The sequence below is a fragment of the Megalobrama amblycephala genome, linkage group LG3 (genome assembly GCF_018812025.1).
Source record: "Megalobrama amblycephala isolate DHTTF-2021 linkage group LG3, ASM1881202v1, whole genome shotgun sequence".
Taxonomy (NCBI): domain Eukaryota; kingdom Metazoa; phylum Chordata; class Actinopteri; order Cypriniformes; family Xenocyprididae; genus Megalobrama; species Megalobrama amblycephala.
Window position 1 is genome coordinate 12,020,932 of NC_063046.1, and position 20,462 is coordinate 12,041,393.

The 20,462-nt window shown below is 37.0% G+C and overlaps 2 protein-coding genes across 6 annotated transcripts; one reads left to right on the forward strand and one right to left on the reverse strand.

Annotated features, from left to right (window-relative positions):
• Window positions 1–122: 122 nt before the first annotated feature.
• On the reverse strand, window positions 123–8,329 carry ajuba (ajuba LIM protein). 5 transcript variants are annotated; one of them, XM_048183854.1, is made up of 9 exons: window positions 4,781–8,329; window positions 3,659–3,760; window positions 3,455–3,522; window positions 2,705–2,767; window positions 2,491–2,621; window positions 1,432–1,483; window positions 1,264–1,332; window positions 1,045–1,134; window positions 123–941 (listed from the first exon to the last, which is right to left on the reverse strand). In XM_048183854.1, exons 1-9 carry the CDS (start codon window positions 6,276–6,278, stop codon window positions 930–932), a joined length of 2,085 nt encoding a protein of 694 aa, XP_048039811.1. In that variant the 5' UTR covers window positions 6,279–8,329; the 3' UTR covers window positions 123–929. The 5 variants fall into 5 exon arrangements, with proteins under 5 accessions (XP_048039811.1, XP_048039810.1, XP_048039808.1 ...); XM_048183853.1 differs by having other exon boundaries at window positions 123–1,134; window positions 4,781–6,299; window positions 8,124–8,328; XM_048183851.1 differs by having other exon boundaries at window positions 123–1,134; window positions 4,781–6,299; window positions 8,031–8,328.
• Window positions 8,330–8,789: 460 nt separating this feature from the next.
• mrpl52 (mitochondrial ribosomal protein L52) lies at window positions 8,790–12,587 on the forward strand. The gene is made up of 5 exons (XM_048183893.1): window positions 8,790–9,011; window positions 11,736–11,805; window positions 12,038–12,105; window positions 12,276–12,340; window positions 12,420–12,587. Exons 1-5 carry the CDS (start codon window positions 8,978–8,980, stop codon window positions 12,564–12,566), a joined length of 384 nt encoding a protein of 127 aa, XP_048039850.1. The 5' UTR covers window positions 8,790–8,977; the 3' UTR covers window positions 12,567–12,587.
• The last annotated feature ends 7,875 nt before the right edge of the window (window positions 12,588–20,462 follow it).

Sequence of the window (20,462 nt, forward strand, 5' to 3'; positions counted from 1 at the left end):
TGCTTTTTTTGATGTGTATTGAAGTTTTTTGCATTAATGCCAAGAATAATTGTGGCAATAACTAGCAGCAGTTGGAGTGAATGCTACACTATGAACTGATAGTCAGCAGTGACATTTACAGGTCCAGGTGTGGAAAAGATATTTTCTAAAAATGATGTTCAGATATTTTCATTACAGCTTGTCAACTGATTTTTTTTTTTCCAGACTGATTTTTAGTTTTGCTTTGAAATGTTCATATATAACATTGTAAATATTGTTGCCTATATATCCTGAGTGTTTTCACAGGCTTAAAATTGAATACAAACCAGTGTGAAATGTCAGTCTTTTGATTCATTTCTAATCTAAACATAATTGTTTAATCATTCAGACCAATAGCACACAAGTGGACACAATCTAAAACCCATTAATGATGATTGACTGGAAAAACCATGTCTATAGGAGCCTTCTCTCATTAATAATGGTCATCAGTTTTATGATGCGTGATATGCACAAGAAAATAACACTCATTCATACACAGAGAGATTTATTAATTAAAACTGATACAGGAATGTTTTTAATCTTTTGCAATCACTTTATTTTAAAAAAAAATCTCTTAATAGGTAAACATGTTTAAGTGCAAAATCTTTGCTAGTGATATTAAATATAGAAAAATGTTAAGCAAAAAAAAAAATCCCTTGTTCTTTCCCTACAGCAAACAGTAGATATGGGAGTAAAACAGTGTTCTGTGATATTTCAACTCCCTCTAATAATGAAGTAAGCAGGCGACAATAATCTTAAACTCCGAGAATATTTTGTTCAGCAGGATTCAGTTGCTGCATTTCCCAGCCACTAGGGGGTGATATAGTTTGTACCAGTACTGGGATTTGCATTTGAAATGTACTATGACCTCAAGTCTCAGTAGGAGAGTGTTTCCTCCCCTCTCACTATCTTCAAAAGTAGAGCTGGCATAGAAGAGAGACACATTAGAAAGGCAAAAATTTACAGTGTGCGTTAGTTCTCATTTCAGTGTGTGTCGTGAGGGGGAAGGTTATGTGTGACGCACACCCTGGTCATGTGGCAAGAGTGGCAGAGGAGGTGGGAATCCAGAGGGAAGCACTGAGATCCAGGCTCATCTGACAGCTGCTTTCCACACTCCTGAAGAAGAGGAAGAGAGGATTACAAGCCTGTGCGATAACATGTAGATATGATCTGATCTGAAATGCAACAATATGGACTAAAAATGACAACAATCAGCTTATCCAAACCACTTTCCATAATACCTACCTCACAGTGATAACACTCAAAGTGATAATCTTTGTTCATTGACACCACCCTGAGGATCTCCTCACTGCCCTGAAACACACACACACACACACACAAAAAAATCAAGATCTTGAACATTCTCCTGAATTCATCTGAAAGCATCTGTTAAACGACTAGGGAATCATTTACCTCAGCAGGTAAGATGGGTTGTAAACAGGCAGCGCATTTGGGAGCAAATGTCCTGAGGGACAGAAATAAAATTAAAAAAATGTAATCCACATAAACAGCTGGTAAATGCAAATGTTTTAGGGATGCCAAGTGATGATGGAACATACAGACACAACGACAACCAGGTGACACTACAGGAATTAACAGCTGACTGTGAAAATGTTATTAAAATCAATTGGGAAAACTATGAACTGCTATGCAATCATTTAATTACTATCAATTTGACTGTGGTTATTTCAGACAAAAAAAAAAAATCCTTACCATAGACTAAACTTTATTTGATCAAAAATACAGTAAAAAAGTAATATTGTGAAATACTATTGCAATTTAAAATAACTGTTTTCTATTTGAATATATTTTAAAATGTACTTTATTTCTGTGATGACAAAGCTGAAATTTTAGCATCATTACTCCAGTCTTCAGTGTCACATGATCCTTCAGAAATAATTTTAAAATGATGATCTGAAGCTCAAGAAACATTTCCTATTTTTATCACAGGAAAGGGTTGTGCTGCTTAACATTGTTGTAGAAACAGTGGTACATTTTTTCAGGTTTCATTGATGTATAGAACAGTTAAAAATGACATTTATTTGAAATATAATTCCTTTCTGAAAAGAAGTATTAATTTCTTTTAAAATCTTACTAAATATTAAGTATTTAGTAAATGCTACATGATTTGTTCTATGCAAGTGGCAGTTCATCTCTTCTCCGATTAAGTGGCAGTATGTCCACTACATGCCCATTTTTGCTCTGGACAGTAGTTTGCATCCACTATTTGTCATTATATAGACGTTGTACCACAAAGCCTGTGTTACAGGGAATTGAGATATTTTCAATTGATTTTTTTTTTTTTTTTTTTTTTTTGTCAGTAAATAGAAAAATAATGCATGGTATGTAATGCATTAACATTCAATCAATTCAAAATAATAATTATTTTTCTAATAATTATTCTAATAATTAAATAGATAAATTGCATATGGCTTTGTTATGTCATCTGTAACACTGTTCAGCCTAACAGACCTGTTGTAGTCAGAGACGCAGTAGACGTTGTTGAGGTAGTCTACTGTGAATGGCACTCCGTCCAAAGCCTTTGAGCAGACCGTACAGCGAAAACATCCTGGGTGATACGAGTTCCCTAGAGCCTGCAGAATCTGTGTTACACATATAAACAGAGAGCTGTGAACACTCACCCTATACAACCTTCAAACACTGACCTCACGCAAAAACCACAGACCTGCTCCAAGATGAGGTGACCACAAACACTGCACTTCTCTGCTGCCTCCTGGAAGCCTGAGAACTAATGGAGACAAGAAAAGATTAGGAAAATGATTGAATATTCTTTACATGATTATTATTAGTATAACATTGAAAAATACTGTTTAAAGAAATATTAAATATAATACAGTGTACAATAATTTAAATAAAATATATTACTATGAATATATAAAATATATATTCTAAATTTCAACATCATTATTATTTATTACTTAAATTTTATATATATATATATATATATATATATATATATATATATATATATATATATATATATATATATATATATATATATATATATATATATTCTACAGAATTTTTTTTTTATTTTTTTAAAGGAAATATTAAATATATAACATTTAAAATCTAAATATAATATTAAAATATATAGATATTATAGTAGATATTTCCTCACAAAAACTAAAGCTTCTTTAGTTTCTTTTTTTGGGTGCCAGATGCGCTCTTGGATAAAAAAAAAATTCATATATTATTTTCACACACATATATATATATATATATATATATATATATATATATATATATATAGTGTGCTCTTGGATAAAAAAAAAAAATCATATATTATTTTCACACACTTATATATATATATATATATATATATATATATATATATAAAATTTCAGATTAACTTCATCCCCTTAACAATCACTAAATTTTTTTTTTTTTTTTTTTAGTCAGAAGTCGTCTTTACCATGTAATCCTCCTTACAGTAAACCGAGCCATTGACATTGTAAAAGTCCTTGTTTCGGAGAGTTCGACCTACAAGTAAAAACAAGATAAGAGATGTTCAGACCATCATGGGAGATACTGACCCAAATGAAGAGGCACAGAAACACTGGCCTTGGTTATATGACTTAAGTGTTACATTACCGATTCCTGGCGACTGATAACTCACCACAGGAAACGCATGTGAAGCAGCGGGTGTGATACAGGCTGTCCAGAGCCTGGCAAGCATTATCTGCACCATATACGCCTTTACCACATTTCACACATGTACCTGAAAGCAAGAATACAACCACAAATACAGTTTGAGTACACTATAAACAGATGCATCAGAGGCATCACAACAATCTCTAACTCTATCTAGGACAGCAAGGTCATCATCCAATCATACCAATTACATAAATGGTGGCAGAGCTGTCTGGACTCAAAAATACATGTCTGTGCCGCATGATTCATGCATTCTTGTCCCATAATACCAGCCAGTGGGTTTGTTTCCTTATAGTAACAGTACACACACACACCGATAAATCTGACCTGAGCTCCACAACCCCTTCATTACTTGAAAAAAGGCTAATAGGCTGTTGGATACAGGAGTTAGATATTGCAATGTGTCGGAATGAGGTAATGTCTTAAACTTTACACAGGTGCTTTTCAGACAACAGGGAGGTTTCCTAGTCGCAACAAAGCACTACACACACAGAAGGCACAAACACACACCCTACCCTCACAATTAAATGTGTGAGAGAGCCTTCCCTCAGGACTCAAATACCTGAGCTAAACAAGCACACGCCAGCACACGCTAATGCACGCTAACACACATGAACACACCCTCGCTCAAACTGTGGCTGGCCAAAAGCCGAGAGCGCTTACACACACACAGCCTCTGTCCTACTGTATTACTCACAGCTCTTTTGGTATGACCAGCGTATCACAGAGCCTGTAATTTGGGGTCATGCATAATCACTATGCTCGCTCTAGGAAGTTATTTTTGACTTTGGAGTCTGTTCAGAACTCTATGTAGCGTTGGGTGGAGGGGTTATATATTCGCTCGGTGACTTGCGAGGTAGTTATTATGGTTAGTTAGAGAAACGGGCTGAAAAAGGAGGGCTACTATGTATTTTTGAAGTCTGACTGGATGTGTTTTATGTCTTGCTTTTGCTTCAGAGAATGTTTGCATGTTTTAGCAGGTCTGAAGCAGTTTTCATCTCACCACATCACACGCATTCACAACCTACTGCCAGAGAGACACATCATTAGTCATAAACTAGCCAAATTGGTTAGTTAGTGATCTCACCGAAGTACTCCTGTCTGTCCGCAGATATCGACGACTCCCTTCCAGCTGACTGTTCTTCCAGGGATTTCCCTGGAACTCCAGCTGTGGCTGGAGTAGATGCAGAGCCGGCTAGGATGGTGGTAGACACAGGTTGTTCTTTTAACGTCAAACCCCCAAGTAACGCCTCTCCTTCCAGGGCAGCATCTCTCAATAGCAGGCGGGTGATCTCCTGATGGTAGCGGGTTCCTGGCAAGTCAGAGTGTCGTGCCCTCTCACCCATGTCGTCACCTCTCGATCCCCGCTGGTCAATGGGACCCCATTCTGGTTCTGCTCGGTGGAAGGTTGCAGTGTGCGTGCTCAGCGCAGGCGGATACGAGTGGCGGCTGTCGTGCGCGCTTCCTCCCGAAACCGCTTCGAGACAGTCCCTCCAAACCTCCACAGGGGGCACTCCGGTTTTCCCTGATACCAGTACAGAGTAAGCCTGACCCGAGGTGGCGCCACCGAGTTGGGTCAAGGAGAGCTGCAGCTGCTGGGGCGGTCCAGGTGTATGGCGGGTGTCGTAGCCCAAACTGATGCCGCTCGTCCGGTTACTACTGCACCGACTTCCCATGGGACTCCCGCCGCCGCCGCCTCCTCCGCTCGCGGTACTGCTCGCAAAACTGGAGCGAGGGCTTGCGAGCACGGACTCCTGTAAGCTGAAAGAAGAGCAGGGGCTCAACGCTGGTGCAGGGGGGAAGAAGAAACCCCCTACGCCGCTGTCATGGGTCCTCTGCGGTGGATGAGAAAGGGAAGCAGGGCGTCCACTGTCCCAGGGTTCGCCACCCGAACTCAAACGCTTGTAGAACAGAGCTTCCTGCAGGGACAAGCGCTTATGACGCTCCAAGTCGTGGAGGAAGCTGGGCTCCATGGCGGACGAACGGGGAGCCGAGCTGTGCGTCGGGTACGGAGGTGGTACAGACGACAATGGAGGAGGCTGGGAGAGAAGCTGCTGGCGGCGAACGAGCTGCTGGAGCTCCAGGGAATAACGGCGCTGCTTCAAGGCCACACGAGAATTCGGGCTGTACGCCCCCAGCGGGTCACCTTCGCATCTGGCCGAGTCGCCTCGTCTCAACTGGTCACACATACTGCGGCCCTCCACCGTTTCAGGCAAGTAGCACGATGCTCTTTGCTGGGGCGACCGGCGCCGAAGAGGGGCGAGAGTAGACGGGTGATGTTCGATCCCAGGCCCACAATCCTCAGGTACCGCAGCCGAGGTGGTATTTGAGGGTGCGATTCTCTGAGAAGCGGCCACTTTGCCAGGTCTTCCGGCTGACTGTCCACACACCTCTACGGAGGTGGAGCAGGAGAGGGGGAACTGAGACGTGCTCACGGGTGCGTTGATCTGTGTTCCAATATTGGCATTGTTGCTATTACTGTTGTTATTTGCGTTGGCCAAGTCATTTTTCTTTTTGCTGAATTTGACGCTTCCAGATTCACTCAGTTTGAGCTTTTGCTTCAGTTTGCTGCTAAGTCGATCCATTGTGTTTTAATACAAGCTCAACTACGATATAAAATATAAAGTACAAATTGAATTTCTCTTAGATGCCACCTGAAAACGACTACAGTTTAAATAGGGTACTACATAAATACAGTGAAATACAGTGTGGACACAAACATCATTCAAGTGTTTCAACAGCAGATGAGATAACAGACCAAAAGATAAGATATCAATAACAAAACAATAATACAGAAATGTTAAAAACTAATACTTTCTGATAAGCTACAAAAATAAATATTTGACTTTGAAGATAAATAAAAACACTATGACATTTTCTGCAGGCTACATGTCGTACTAGTTAGACTTGAAAACAAGCAGTTTGTTTCCAAACTGTTTGCTTGTGATGAATTTGCTGGACATGCGTGTGAACAGGAGCATGTTGATCCATTTGTTTGCGATCCTTTTTTGCAGCTACTTGTGGCCTTGTCTTCGGCGGTGAGCAAATGAACGAGTGGGAACAACCGTCAGGCTTCAAAGAGTCTTTAATTCTCGTCCCAGACTCGCGCAGAACTGATCCATTCAAACGACGAGTCTCGCAGTCACATCCGCAACACTGTTGCAAGTCTTGTAATTACCACTTGGTTTTTGTCTCTGTGGATTTATCTAAACGGCACCGCTGGTTGTTTAACAAAGAACAAAAGAGTTTAAATACATTTCCAGCGCGGTTTCCTTTGATTGCATTGGAGTTAAACATACACCGCGGCCCCTTCCTGCCTCAACTAGCGGCTTTCAAAAAGACAAGTTGAAAACGTGCGGATAAATGAGTCGTGCGTATCCACCAACTCAACAGCGTTTATTCCTCAGCCAAAAAAGTACAAGGCATATCAAAGCCTCTCGTTGTCCCGTAGAATTTCCGCTTTGTCCAGTCCAGTTTGAAAGAAAATGACCATTATTCCCCCAAAAGTGGAAGTCTTCAAAAGCGCGTAACAATAAAAAAATCCCACTGCAGCGAGTCGAAGAGAGGAAGTTCGCGTATCGCTCACCCAAACATATTCGCATAGATAAACACGCACTGCGCACCCTACGCCGGAAAACTCTGCTAAAATGTTCAACGTAGAGTTTCTTTCTTTCCAAATTTTTCCTTCCTCCCCCTTTCTTCTTCCTCTGTGGCTTTTTTCCCCGACCGGAACACCTTTCCCCCGGGCAGCGCGCATGAATAGCATCCCACTATTTCGTCACACAGCCTAACTTCTTTAAACAGACTGTGCCCATTGGTTCATCCTACTGTTTGGATTTACACAAACAACCTTGACATAATCCCACACTTTTTTTTTAATCTCTTAAATGAAAAAGACGTGTATATTAAGTTGGTTTCATTAATAATTAAGGGAGTTATTTGTAAATGAGACAAACGTAAGTAAAATGCAGTGATGAATCAAATTGTTCTGTTTAGAACTTTTCGAACTGTTTAGAACGTTGTGTGGCTACACAATCGAACGTGTCGTTTATTCGACTTAAAACAATGTTTAAATAAACGAAAACCTAAAAACATGTAAATGGCTCGAAGACTTTACATATTTTCTGTGCCATTTTTCCAACCCTAAGGCCTAATTTGTCGTGCCGTGCCTTTCGTCTGTGGAATGTGCGGAGGGATATCTCGGGACAGCGTGAGTTGGCTGCGTGTGTGCTTTTCGCGAGCGCAACAATGTAACTGTTTTTCTTTTCTTCCCTCGCGGAAAATGCCTCTCACTGCTCCATAGTTACCAAGTGGCATAAATTCCGGTGACAACTGACCTGCTGTCGTATGGTTACTGTATTCAGCCCCACAGAGACCCTAAAAAGACCCAGTGCTGATCTTTTGTTTAAAACCTCGTTTTTTTTCCCTACCCCGGAGCTCCCTCCTCCCATTCTGGTCTTGTCGGCAACTTCTCCTGCGGTTTTGTGGGAGCGCGCACAAGCTCGTGCACCGTGGCGAGTGTGGACTTGTCTGAGAGCGCACGCGGGAATGTTTCAGCGCTTACTCAGCACTGCTCGAGCCTATGCGCAGGAGGAATGAAGGGGATCGGCGGTGGTGAAAGACAATTTAATATTTAAGCGGAAGGTGTAAAGGCCATTCTCCAGAGGCGCCTCTGTGTCGTGTTTTTACAAGGTGTTTTGTCAACTTAAAGGGATAGTTCACCCAAAAATGTCTAATTTGGGGCACCATTCACTTCCATAGTAGAAAAAATATACTATGGAAGTCAATGGTGCCCCAGAACTGTTCAGTTTCCCACCTTCTTCAAAATATCTTCCTTTGTGTTCAACAGAACAAAGACATTTATACAGGTTTGGAACAACCTGAGGGTGAATAAATGATGACAGAAATTTCATTTTTTGGGTGAACTATCCCTTTAAGACTGTAAAATGCATGAAAACAATTTAAATCAATTTGTGAATAAATCAATAAACAACTCGATTCTAAACACCACAAGGAAAGCATTTGTATGCATAAACAAGAATTCCCAGATTGCACGTTGTAACACGCTTGTTTTATTTTAGCTTATCTTTTCTTTTCTGAGATCAAGTTTTGATTAGAAAGGCTGAAAATAAACTGCAGTTTATTCAACAGGTGAACTAGGAAAGTCTGTTGTATTTAATGTGATCACAGCATCATCTGCTGGTTGAAATAATTCACGTCGCCTTACACCAATGCGGAGTCTTTGTTTTGTCCCTCTTGCTCGCCGTAGTTGTTATAATCCAAAATGGCGGCATCCTTGAGGACGTTTTGTATCGCAGGTGAGACAGTTTGTTAGTCAAGATATAGCAGAATATTGTTTATTTTATTGAATATGTCATGCTTTTTGCATTTTTTTTGCATTGTGTGATTAGGCTCAGGAATGAAATCTAAACGTTATTCTTTTAAAACCTCGCTGTTTGCCAGCGTGTTAATAAATCGTCCCCTTGGAATTATAAGGTTCTATCTGCGTTCTGAGCAGTTTTGAGATATTGAGTTTTAAAGTTTTTGCATTCCATATAGCAAAAACTGTATGGGCAACAAGTTTCTTTCAAACATGAAAATGTCAGATTTGTAATGTGGATTTTTGGAACGGGTCAAATGCAGATAGAACCTTCTAATTCTAAAAAATAACCTTAAAATTCCAAGCGAAAAGTGTTTTATCTGACAAAACATTAATTGAAGCAATAATTTTCAAGAAACACAAACAGTTTGCTTATAATTTGTTTTAAAACACAAAATTGGTGTTGTGTTGACATGCATGAGAAAGTTAAATATAATGGTTTTTATGACATTTATTTTATATTTTAAATGAATAATTTTTTTTCTTGTTCAAGTTGAGCATAAAAGGCAGTGCTAAATCTTTTGCCCAGTGCAGATGTTAAATTTAGATAGGAACATGATGGGTAATTTAACACATTATTGAAGGAACCATTTAAGTTTAAGTTTCTCTTGTTTAGACAGTAAGCAGCTACTGTAATACATCTGAGCAGGACTTTATTCCACAGAAAGTGGGACAGGTGAAATGCTTTTCTCTCTAGACATCAGTATTTCTGTAATAATATGCTAACGTTTATTGTTGTAATTAAAACCCCATCAATTAAGTGATTGACTATTTGACCTTTAAGGCTTAATATTGTAAAATTTAAGACATTTTAAGACTAAAAAACTGCAAGACAGTGCTTTAACAAAGGTGTTTAACAAAGTTTAATAAACATTGAAAAATGTTTCACTGACTGTATATAATTCAAAATATTTCACATTCAAAATATTTAAATTACTTCAACTATGCAACAATGTAAAATTTAACATTTCTTCTCACTTAATGTAGTTTATACACTTTAATCCAGTGTGCCATAGTGTAGAGCTTTATAGCTACATACATCTCAATTCAAGTACACAGGATGGATCAAGGTTAAAACATAACCTAATATATACATAACTTTCCCTCGTATGACAATGACGTGACTGGAAATAAGCAAATAGACTACAAAACCCGGACCTGTCCTCTTAATAGTGCTGCTGGCTAGCGTGGTGTCTAAGTTATCACAGAATATGAATATGTGAATAACTCAGTTTTGACAAAAATGTCAGATAGAACCTTATAATTCCAAGGGGGCGAAATGCGGTGTTGGTGTTGGTACTGTGCCTAGGGTTGCAAAATTCCGGGAATTTTCAAAGCTGGAAACTTTCCATGGGAATTAATGGGAATATATGGGAATTAATGGGAATAAACAGGGAATTTGCAAAATTACAGGTTAGCCTATAACAGGGTACTTAAATGTAGTTGAAAAGAACATCTTGCAGCATAATTTTGGTTAAAACAACCAGATTTAATGCAATTTTAGTTGAATTTTTACCCTGCACATTCCTCAATCACATTCACACAGCGCACTACTTAGCGCAGGGCTATTGAGGCCACACCCCCTGCATGCACAGTGCATTCCCCTAGAGTCCATAACATGCACTTTTGATCAAAAATACAGGAAAAAACTGTAATATTGTGAAACATAACTACAATTTAAAATAATGGTTTTTCTATTTTGATATACATAAAAATATAATTTATTTCTGTAATGCAAAGCTGAATTTTTAGCATCATTACTCCAGTCTTCAGTGTCACATGATCCTTCAGAAATCATTCTAACATGCTAATTTGATACTCCGTTATCAATGTTGGAAACAGTTGTGCTGCTTAATATTTTTTATAACCTGTGATACATTTTTTAGGATTCTTTGATGAATAAAAATTTAAAGAACAGCATTTATTTAAAATATAAATATTTTGTAACAATATACACTACCGTTCAAAATTTGGGGGGGCAGTAATTTTTTTTCTTTCTTTTTTTTTTTTTTTGAAAGAAATTAATACTTTTATTTAGCAAGGATGTGTGAAACTGTTAAAGTGATATTGTTAGAAAAAATTTCTATTTTGAATAAATTCTGTTCTTTTTAACTTTTTATTAATCAGTGAATCCTGAAAATAGTATTACAGGTTCCAAAAAATATTCAGCAGCACAACTGTTTCCAACAATGATAATAACTGAGTATCAAATCAGCATATTAGAATGATTTCTGAAGGATCATGTGACACTGAAATAAATAACACATAACAATTGCTGCAATAAAAATATATTTATTTTACATATTTACTAAATTAGAATTAATTGAATGCAAAAAATAACTATTTCATGTTATGACCAAACAAAATGTTTATATTTTGTTTTTATATGATATATTTTATATAAATATTATAAATTTATATAAATTTCCCAAAATTTCCAATTAATTCCCATAAATTCCTGTAAATTCCCATAAATTCCTGTTAAGTTTCCAAATTGGAATATTTCCAAAATTCCACAGGTTAAGTTCACGTGGAAAGTTTCTGCCCCTTTGGAACCCTAACTGTGTCACAAAATAACTAATGAGTGAGCAGTAATAATTTTTAAAACCATGATTTTTTTCTTAACGGGTAACTTTACTTTTTATTTTCACATCATTAACAGTGTCTAGGAAGTCTATACGCCCATTTTCATCGACATGTGTGACCCATGCAGGAAAGAAGTGGAGACTGGAGTGAGTTTCCTCTGCAGTTTGACATTAATGAATTGTATTTAAAAATGCAATTAGTTTGATGACAATTAAGGATATTGGAGATGACGTGAAGGAGAAATGCTTTAAAATCCACAAACAATACATTCTGGGGGGGGAACAGATTAAATCACATTGTTTGCATTAATCTTGATACCAGTGTTTTGGTTTTGTTCAAAATACATACTCCATTGCCCTGCTCCTTTTTTGTCTTCAGAAATGGTTTAGCACGTAGTGGATCAGAGTACGGACCATTAACAGATCTACCTGACTGGTCATTTGCAGGTGAAATTTGTTTTACTTTTTCTTGATAGCCAAAAGCAACAGCGTGGTGTTAAGCACAGACATATTGTGCTTGTCAATTCTATTGTGTGCATCAGTTGTAAAATAGTGAATCTAGGAATGTAAATATGAGATCTGACAAGGATGTGTATCCTTTATTATGTGATTTTCAGATGGAAGGCCTGCACCTCCACTAAAAGGACAGATCCGCAGACAAAAGCAAAGAGAGGAGTTTGCTGTAAGACTCTTATGGGTTTTTTTCTGTTTATATTTAACTTCAGAAACAAAATTTGATGATTACATTTGTCTCCATTCAGAGAAGAGCAGTGTATCTCAATGCAGAGGTGGATGAAGGGATGAAGCAATGGCATGAAAGAAAGGAAGTGGAGAAACGGAAAGAAGAGCATGTGAAATCATTATTGTTGAAACCTAAAGGAAATTTATTATTAAAGAACAAAAAATAAAGATACTTGGGGACAAAAAAATCTTGTGCATGATTTCTATTTCTTTTTCTATATTCTATATTCTTTTTTTTTTTTTTTTTGCTCAAGAATACAATTATGATAGCTTACAGGTCATAAACCTACAAACATTTGCACTGGATTGGATAAACCCTACATGAATTCATGTTTTGCATACTTTTTTGATCTGGCCTGTAGTTTTGTAGATGAATAGTCATTGTGCCTATTTGAGTTTGAGTTTTATTTTGAATTTGAGTTTTTTAGAATTTTTTTTTTACTTAATTGGAATGGTACAAAACTTGGACATGGACAAAAACATGGACATGATCTGAAAAGGTTAAATGGTCCTGAAAAAAAAAAAAACAGTCACACCTGTACACTTTGCTGTCAAAAATGACTGCACTGGAGACGTTTGTTACTGCGCCCAAAAAAATTCTTACTGAAAGCAAATTTTTTTAGATGACCTCAAATTTGGAACACAACTTGTTTAGGTTTATGACTTTGATTTTCTCAGTTTTACAGTAAAATGTGGTTTGAAAAATATATATTTCATAAAAGAAATGTAAAATTGTATTTTTGTGCATTTTCTATAACAATAAAGGTAAAATTTTATAACTTTTTTCACTTCAGCAATAATCTGCCAATTGTCATCTTTATCAAAGTCTGTTCCCACTGATCTTTGTTAAAGGTGATAGAGAGGATTTTTTCGTCGACTGAGAAACCAAAGACTGTTACTGAGTTTTTGAAATGAGTGCATGCGTAAGAACAGCCCCCCTCCTTCACAGCTCATTTCAAAGGAACGCCTCCCAAAACTCGTGCACGAGTATTGGAACACGAGTGTTTACCACCGGCATTCGCTGTGTCGTGTTTTTTGGATTCATTATGTCGGACTCACCGCAGGTAACTCATAATCTGCAGTTGTTATTCCTGTCTCCTGACAAAAACATTGCATGCAGCGCCTGTGGAGTATGGAAAGTTACTGTAGCGCGCAGCCGCGCACGTCTCTCACAAGGAACGTCACGGCAGTGATTGACAAGCCAGAGGGCCAATCCGCGCACGTCTCTCTCAAGGAACGTCACGACAGTGATTGACAAGCCAGAGGGCCAATCATCGCGTAAACGATTGGCTGATGTTTTTAAGGCCCTACCTCGTGCACAGATGATGTATAGAGAGAAACAAGAGCGCCGCCATCTTTAGAATATTGTCTTTGAACTTCCGTTTTTGCGGTAGCCCTGTATATTTCTATGGCAATGCTGTCAGAATAATTAGCTGGTGAAGTGGATTTACCAGTTGTAGAGTTAATGAAAGTTATCATGAGCATTGTAATGTTTAAAGCGGGTGTCTTAACAAATGTCAATAGACCGGGAAGATTTTAAAATGAGCAGTTCATTCATAAATACATAAGATCGCTGTGGAAATACAAACCGGAAGTCAAAAGACAACGAGCGCATCGCTGAAAAGGGGCGGAGCTACATAATGTCTATATTAATATTATTACTTTCAGTGCACCTAATAAATAGTCTTTTATCAGTTAGTAAAGACAGTTTCAAGTAATATTGCAAAAATGTATAAAACAAAACATCCTCTTTAGCACCTTTAAGTAAAGCACAAAACTGGAAAAACACTACTACAGTAAAACAAAACTTACTGCATTGCATATAATACATTGATGCTTTTATGTCCACTACCATTAAAAACAGGGTTCCCACATCCCCCAATTGATGACAAACTTTCCAGTCCTGGAAAACACATGGAAAATTAGAGAAAATGTAAAATGTCCTGGAAAATCTTGTTGTTGTACTTGAAAATTATTTTTTAGAAAGTTCTTCAGCTGAGAACAAAGAGTTTATCACTGGCCAAAGACAATTACTGTTAGTTGCTTAAAGTGCGATGTTCAGGAATGATGAGTTTTGACGTGAGAGTAGTATTTTCAATGATGATGTTTAGTTTTGTGTTGCCACTTGCAGCAGTTAGCTATAACTGCTCAACTGTATGCAGTAAATAGTAATTGGTAAGCAGCTACCTAATTCAGTAACTTGCTAACTAATTTTATGTAATATAAGGTCAATAAGAGATTCATTGTGCAGTGTGCCAGCTTGATTGATTATAACAGGAGTTTTCACAACAGTGCAGAACTTTGTGAGTTTCCACTTAAGTGATTGACAGCTGCAGTGATTAAAAAGGGAAAATCTGTTCATAACCCATTTGCAATTTGAAAAAAAAAAAAAAAAAAATCTGCTAAGTATACACACTGCAAAGTTTTGGGAATGACTTATTTAAAGGTGCCCTCGAATGAAAAATTGAATTTATCTTGGCATAGTCAAATAACAAGAGTGCAGTACATGGAAATGACATACAGTGAGTCTCAAACTCCATTGTTTCCTCCTCCTTAAATAAATCTCATTTGTTTAAAAGACCTCCGAAGAACAGGCGAATCTCAACATAACACCGACTGTTACGTAACAGTCAGGATCATTAATATGTACGCCCCAATATTTGCATATGCCAGCCCACGTTTCCAACATTATGAAAGGCATTAGACAAGGGCAGCCAGTAACGTCTGGATCTGCACAGGTGAATCAACAGACTAGGTAAGCAAGCAAGAACAATAGCGAATGGAGCAATAACAACTGACATGATCCGTGATATCATGATATTTTTAGTGATATTTGTAAATTGTCTATCTAAATGTTTCGTTAGCATGTTGCTAATGTACTGTTAAATGTGGTTAAAGTTACCATCGGTTATTACTGTATTCACGGAGACAAGAGCCATCGCTATTTTCATTATTAAACACTTGCAGTCTGTATAATGCATAAACACAACTTCATTCTTTATAAATCTCTCCAACAGTGTAGCATTAGCCATTAGCCACGGAGCACAGCCTCAAATTTATTCAGAATCAAATGTAAACAATATAACAGTATACAATACTCACATAATCCGCCGCATGCATGCCGCATGCATGACAAACACTTTGTAAAGATCCATTTGAGGGTTATATTAGCTGTGTAAACTTTGTTTATGCACTGTTCAAGGCAAGCGCGAGCTCCGTGGGCGTGGAGCACAAGAATTAAAGGGCCAGTAGCCCTGAATCGGCTCATTTATAATGATGCCCCAAAATAGGCAGTTAAAAAAATGAATTTAAAAAAATCTATGGGGTATTTGAGCTGAAACTTCACAGACACATTCAGGGGACACCTTAGACTTATATTACATCTTTTTAAAAAAAGTTCTAGGGCACCTTTAAATGCGGGATCGAATCCAAAATTATATTGATTGACATTGTGATGGGACAGGGACAGAAAATTACAATGTCAAAATAGATGTGTGCATTGCGTAAATGCAGACTAACAGACCTGCCACATATTCTATTACGTGTTGTGGATGTCTTTGTTATTCATCGACTTTGTCTTTGACTAATATTTTTTTCAAATTGTTAAACAAAACATTAAAATAGTTCCAATATTTTTTGCTATGAAATGGACACTGGTAACGAGAACAGTTTGTCAATGTATGATTAAGAGCTTATATTAAAAATGATTTTATAGTTAAGTCATGGCAAACTATGGAAGCTTGTTTCTGCCACTGAATAAAAAAAAAGAAAAAGGTAATTGCAACTTTTTATCTCAAAATTGTAAAAAATTCTTGCAATTGCAGGCTTACATAATTGCTCGATATAAACTTACAATTTTTTGTTATAAAGTCAGAATTGCATGATATAAACTTGCAATTGTTATAAAGTTGCAGTTGTGTTATAAAGTCAGAATTATAAATCGCATAATTGTGATATAAACTCAAGCAATTGCGAGAAAAGTCGCAATTAACTTTTAAAATTTTTATTCTATGCGGGAAACAAGCTTCCATAGACATAATGTATGATTGAGAGCTCATTAAAAACTGATTTTATAGTGAAGTCATGGCAATAAACTGTACGCCTTTTAAAGACTTGGAGCAATATATTACTTTAGGGCATGATCCTTGTCTTTAATTACTGCCATAGTAAAATTGAAAATGTCCTGGAAAAGTACTGGAAAATGATCGCTGAAAAAGAGTGGGAACCCTGAAAAAGTTTAGCATTGTTTAGATCTATAATTTTTTATTATTATAGATGTCACTTGTGCTCACCTCAATATTTTTACAATTTAAAATAAATGTTTTCTATTTAAATATATTTAAAATGCAATTTCTTCTGTGATGGCAAACAGTTCCTTCAGAAAACATTCAAAAATATTGCTTATAAATCAGTTTTATCAGCTTTATATTTTTGTGGAAACATGATGCGTTTTTGGATTATTTGATCAATATAAAGTTCAAAAGAACAGGATTTATTTGAAATAGAAAATTTTTGTAACATTATAAATGTCTTTACTGTGCACTTTTAATCATCCTTGCTGAATAAAAGCATTATTTAAAAAAAAAAAATCTTACTGACCCCAAACCTTTGAATGATAATTTAGTGTATTTTCTTTTGAGAAAAAACTAAATCTGCGTTTATTACATTTGATCAATACATCTTATAGTTAAAAACAGACTTGGACAATATGATATAAAATATGCTATATTGACGTATTCTCTCGCTCCACTAGGCGGCAGTGTTTCTCCATCCCTTTCTGATGATCTTCTGGCAGCCATTTGTCTCTGACCTTGTCTCTCACATGGTTGGATAAAATGTTCCTGCACATAATGCAGGCTGAAATACTCTCTTTTTCTGCTTTGTGCTTTTTATTTTATTATTTTAGCTTATCTTTTGCAGTCATCTGTTGTTGTTTTCTGTAACAAAGATTGATTCCAAGGTACAGACTAACATTGAGATGAGACTGTTGCCATACCATCTCCTGCCTGAGAAAGTAATTAAGGGTGTTGCTATAGTGACTCTATTTTATATTAGCCGCAAAATGCCTTTTTGCTTTTCAGAGAACCTACGAATCTTGAAAATCAATCAGTACGGCGGTGAAATATAGGGAAATTTTATGTTAATCATTCTCTGTACAGTAGCCTTTAGGGTAAACACTAATTTATGAACTTTTATCTCTTTCTAATACTTGGGTCTTCAGAATGAATCTAAACTCACACATGACTGTCACTGTCTGTAACTCTCTCTCTCTTCCAGAGACATATACACACACAGGTCTTCCTGCTGATTTCAGCAGCCTCTCTCTATAATTATGGCTCCAGTTGCTGAACTGCAAATTTTTTCCTCTGGTGTTTTACTGGACCCTGGATCAGATTCAACCATTTTTGTCAGCACTATGAAACCATTTTGTTTAAGATGTAAGCTGATAAAAACAACAGAAACCCAAGGTTTCTCTCACACAGCAGAATCCTTCTAAACCACAGTTATGATTACATATATTCGATATACATAGATTTAAGTTTTATTGAAGCAATATCCTCCTCTGTCTCCTGGTCTGTGTAATTCATAAAATATTACTGTTCAAGGCATTCAGACACAAATCAAGTCAAGTTTTTATGTACTCATCTTTAACATATTGTTCGATTTTCACCAGCAGATTTTTTCCTTTGTTCATTTCCCCGCCTTTCTCAATCTCTCTCACTCTGTTGCTTTTCTCATGTTGTTTTGGTTTTCCACAGAATGAGATCCAGATGTTTTATGAAGTGCAGGAGGAGGGAGAGCAGAGGACAGGAAGGGTAGGGAAGGGACGAAAGATGAGGTGAATGTGCAGTCCTTTAACATACATACAGGAAAAGACACAAAATAGGGAAAAAAGTTGGTGTAGAGTTGAAAGCAGATGAGAAACATTAGAGTATGGAGCAAAAGGATGGCAGATTGGTTGGCTAGAGGTATATGAATGTTGAAGGGGTTCCTGACAGGATATGACACAGCTAAGGTTACTGTGTTTGCCCTGAGGTTTTGGATATAGCAATACACTTCCTTCTTAAAGGATTAGTCCACTTTTAAATAAAATTTTCCTGATAATTTACTCACCCCCATGTCATCCAAGATGTTCATGTCTTTCTTTCGTCAGTCGAAAAGAAATTGTATGTCCTACCGCGCTGCGCCGTGTTCGTACCGTAAGTTGAACAGGGAGGGCGTAGGACATACAGCGTAAGCTTTTTGAAGAATGCGGAAACCGGAACCACGTGCAAGATGATAATTTGTGTTTATAAAGCATATACAGTTTTATTTTTCCCAAAAATGACCGATCGTTTCGCTAGATAAGACCCTTATTCCCCGTCTGGTATCGTTTAAAGCCCTTTGAAGCTGCACTGAAACTGTAATTTTGACCTTCAACCGTTTGGAGGCCATTGAAATCCACTATAAGAAGAATAATCCTGGAATGTTTTCATCAAAAACATTAATTTCTTTTCGACTGAAGAAAGAAAGACATGAACATCTTGGATGACATGGGGGTGAGTAAATTATCAGGAAAATTTTATTTAAAGGTGCCCTAGATTATGTTTTTAAAAGATGTAATATAAGTCTAAGGTGTCCCCTGAATGTGTCTGTGAAGTTTCAGCTCAAAATACCCCATAGATTTTTTTTAAATTAATTTTTCTTAACTGCCTATTTTGGGGCATCATTATAAACGCACCGATTTATGCTGCGGCCCCTTTAAATCTCGTGCTCTCCACCCACAGAGCTCGCGCTTGCCTTAAACAGTACCTTAACAAAGTTTACACAGCTAATATAACCCTCAAAATGGATCTTTACAAAGTGTTCGTCATGCATGCGGCATGTATGCGTCGGATTATGTGAGTATTGTATACTGTTATATTGTTTACATTGATTGTGAATGAGTTTGAGGCTATGCTGCGTGGCTAACGGCTAATGCTACACTGTTGGAGAGATTTATAAAGAATGAAGTTGTGTTTATGCATTATACAGACTGCAAGTGTTTAAAAATGAAAATAGCGATGGCTCTTGTCTCCGTGAATACAGTAAGAAACGATGGTAACTTTAACCGCATTTAACAGTACATTAGCAACATGCTAACGAAACATTTAGAAAGACAATTTACAAATATCACTAAAAATATCATGTTATCATGGATCATGTCAGTTATTATTGCTCCATCTGCCATTTTTCGCTATTGTTCTTGCTTGCTTACCTAGTCTGATGATTCAGCTGTGCACAGATCCAGACGTTCTGCCCTTGTCTAATCCCTTTCATAATGATAATGTTGGGAACGTGGGCTGGCATATGCAAATATTGGGGGCGTACATATTAATGATCCCAACTGTTACATAACAGTCGGTGTTATGTTGAGATTCGCCTGTTCTTCGGAGGTCTTTTAAACAAATGAGATTTGGAGGAAACAATGGAGTTTGAGACTCACCGTATGTCATTTCCATGTACTGAAATCTTGTTATTTAACTATGCCAAGATAAATTCAATTTTTCATTCGAGGGCACCTTTAAAAGTGGACTAATCCTTTAACATGTATAAGGAAGAGATTTTGATATCGCTTTATTTTCTTCACAAATCTCATCTCAGTATGACCCAACTCATTTCTTCTTGGTAAATATGTTACCAACTTTTGGAAAAAATTCACTCTTTGTTTACATCTTATTTTTAAACATCATGTAATCCATAATGAATTTTTTTTATTAAATGATTGGGGACGGGACAAGAGTAAAACAATCAAATATATAGGCCTGGTAAAGTACCAGAAAGAATTTGAAAAGTAGCACAAATACAGTGGGCTCCAGAAATATTGTCAACCTTGGCAAAATGGCAAATTTTAATATGCAGAGAAGTACAGAGCTGAGAGTACAACTCTCTTATTAGTAGAATCATTTTGAAATGACCCAAAATATTTTCTAAACAAACACGCGAGGGGTAGGGGGTTGTGCAACCGAGCTGTCTGCATAAATCTTTTTTTTCCCCCTGTGGCTGCTGATTCAGAACTATTTATGACTAATATAGTGTTATGG

Bases quoted from the DNA above. Each gene is read 5' to 3' on its own strand.
- ajuba (XM_048183853.1), bottom strand. From the start codon at position 6,278: ATGGATCGACTTAGCAGCAAACTGAAGCAAAAGCTCAAACTGAGTGAA. The intron at 2,768-3,454 runs GTAAAGACGACT...TGTCTCCATTAG, and splicing joins ACTGTAAGGAGGATTACATG to TTCTCAGGCTTCCAGGAGGC. The intron at 1,333-1,431 runs GTAAATGATTCC...TGTGTGTTTCAG, and splicing joins AACCCATCTTACCTGCTGAG to GGCAGTGAGGAGATCCTCAG.
- mrpl52 (XM_048183893.1), top strand. From the start codon at position 8,978: ATGGCGGCATCCTTGAGGACGTTTTGTATCGCAG. The intron at 11,806-12,037 runs GTGAGTTTCCTC...TTTTGTCTTCAG, and splicing joins GGAAAGAAGTGGAGACTGGA to AAATGGTTTAGCACGTAGTG. The intron at 12,106-12,275 runs GTGAAATTTGTT...TGTGATTTTCAG, and splicing joins ACCTGACTGGTCATTTGCAG to ATGGAAGGCCTGCACCTCCA.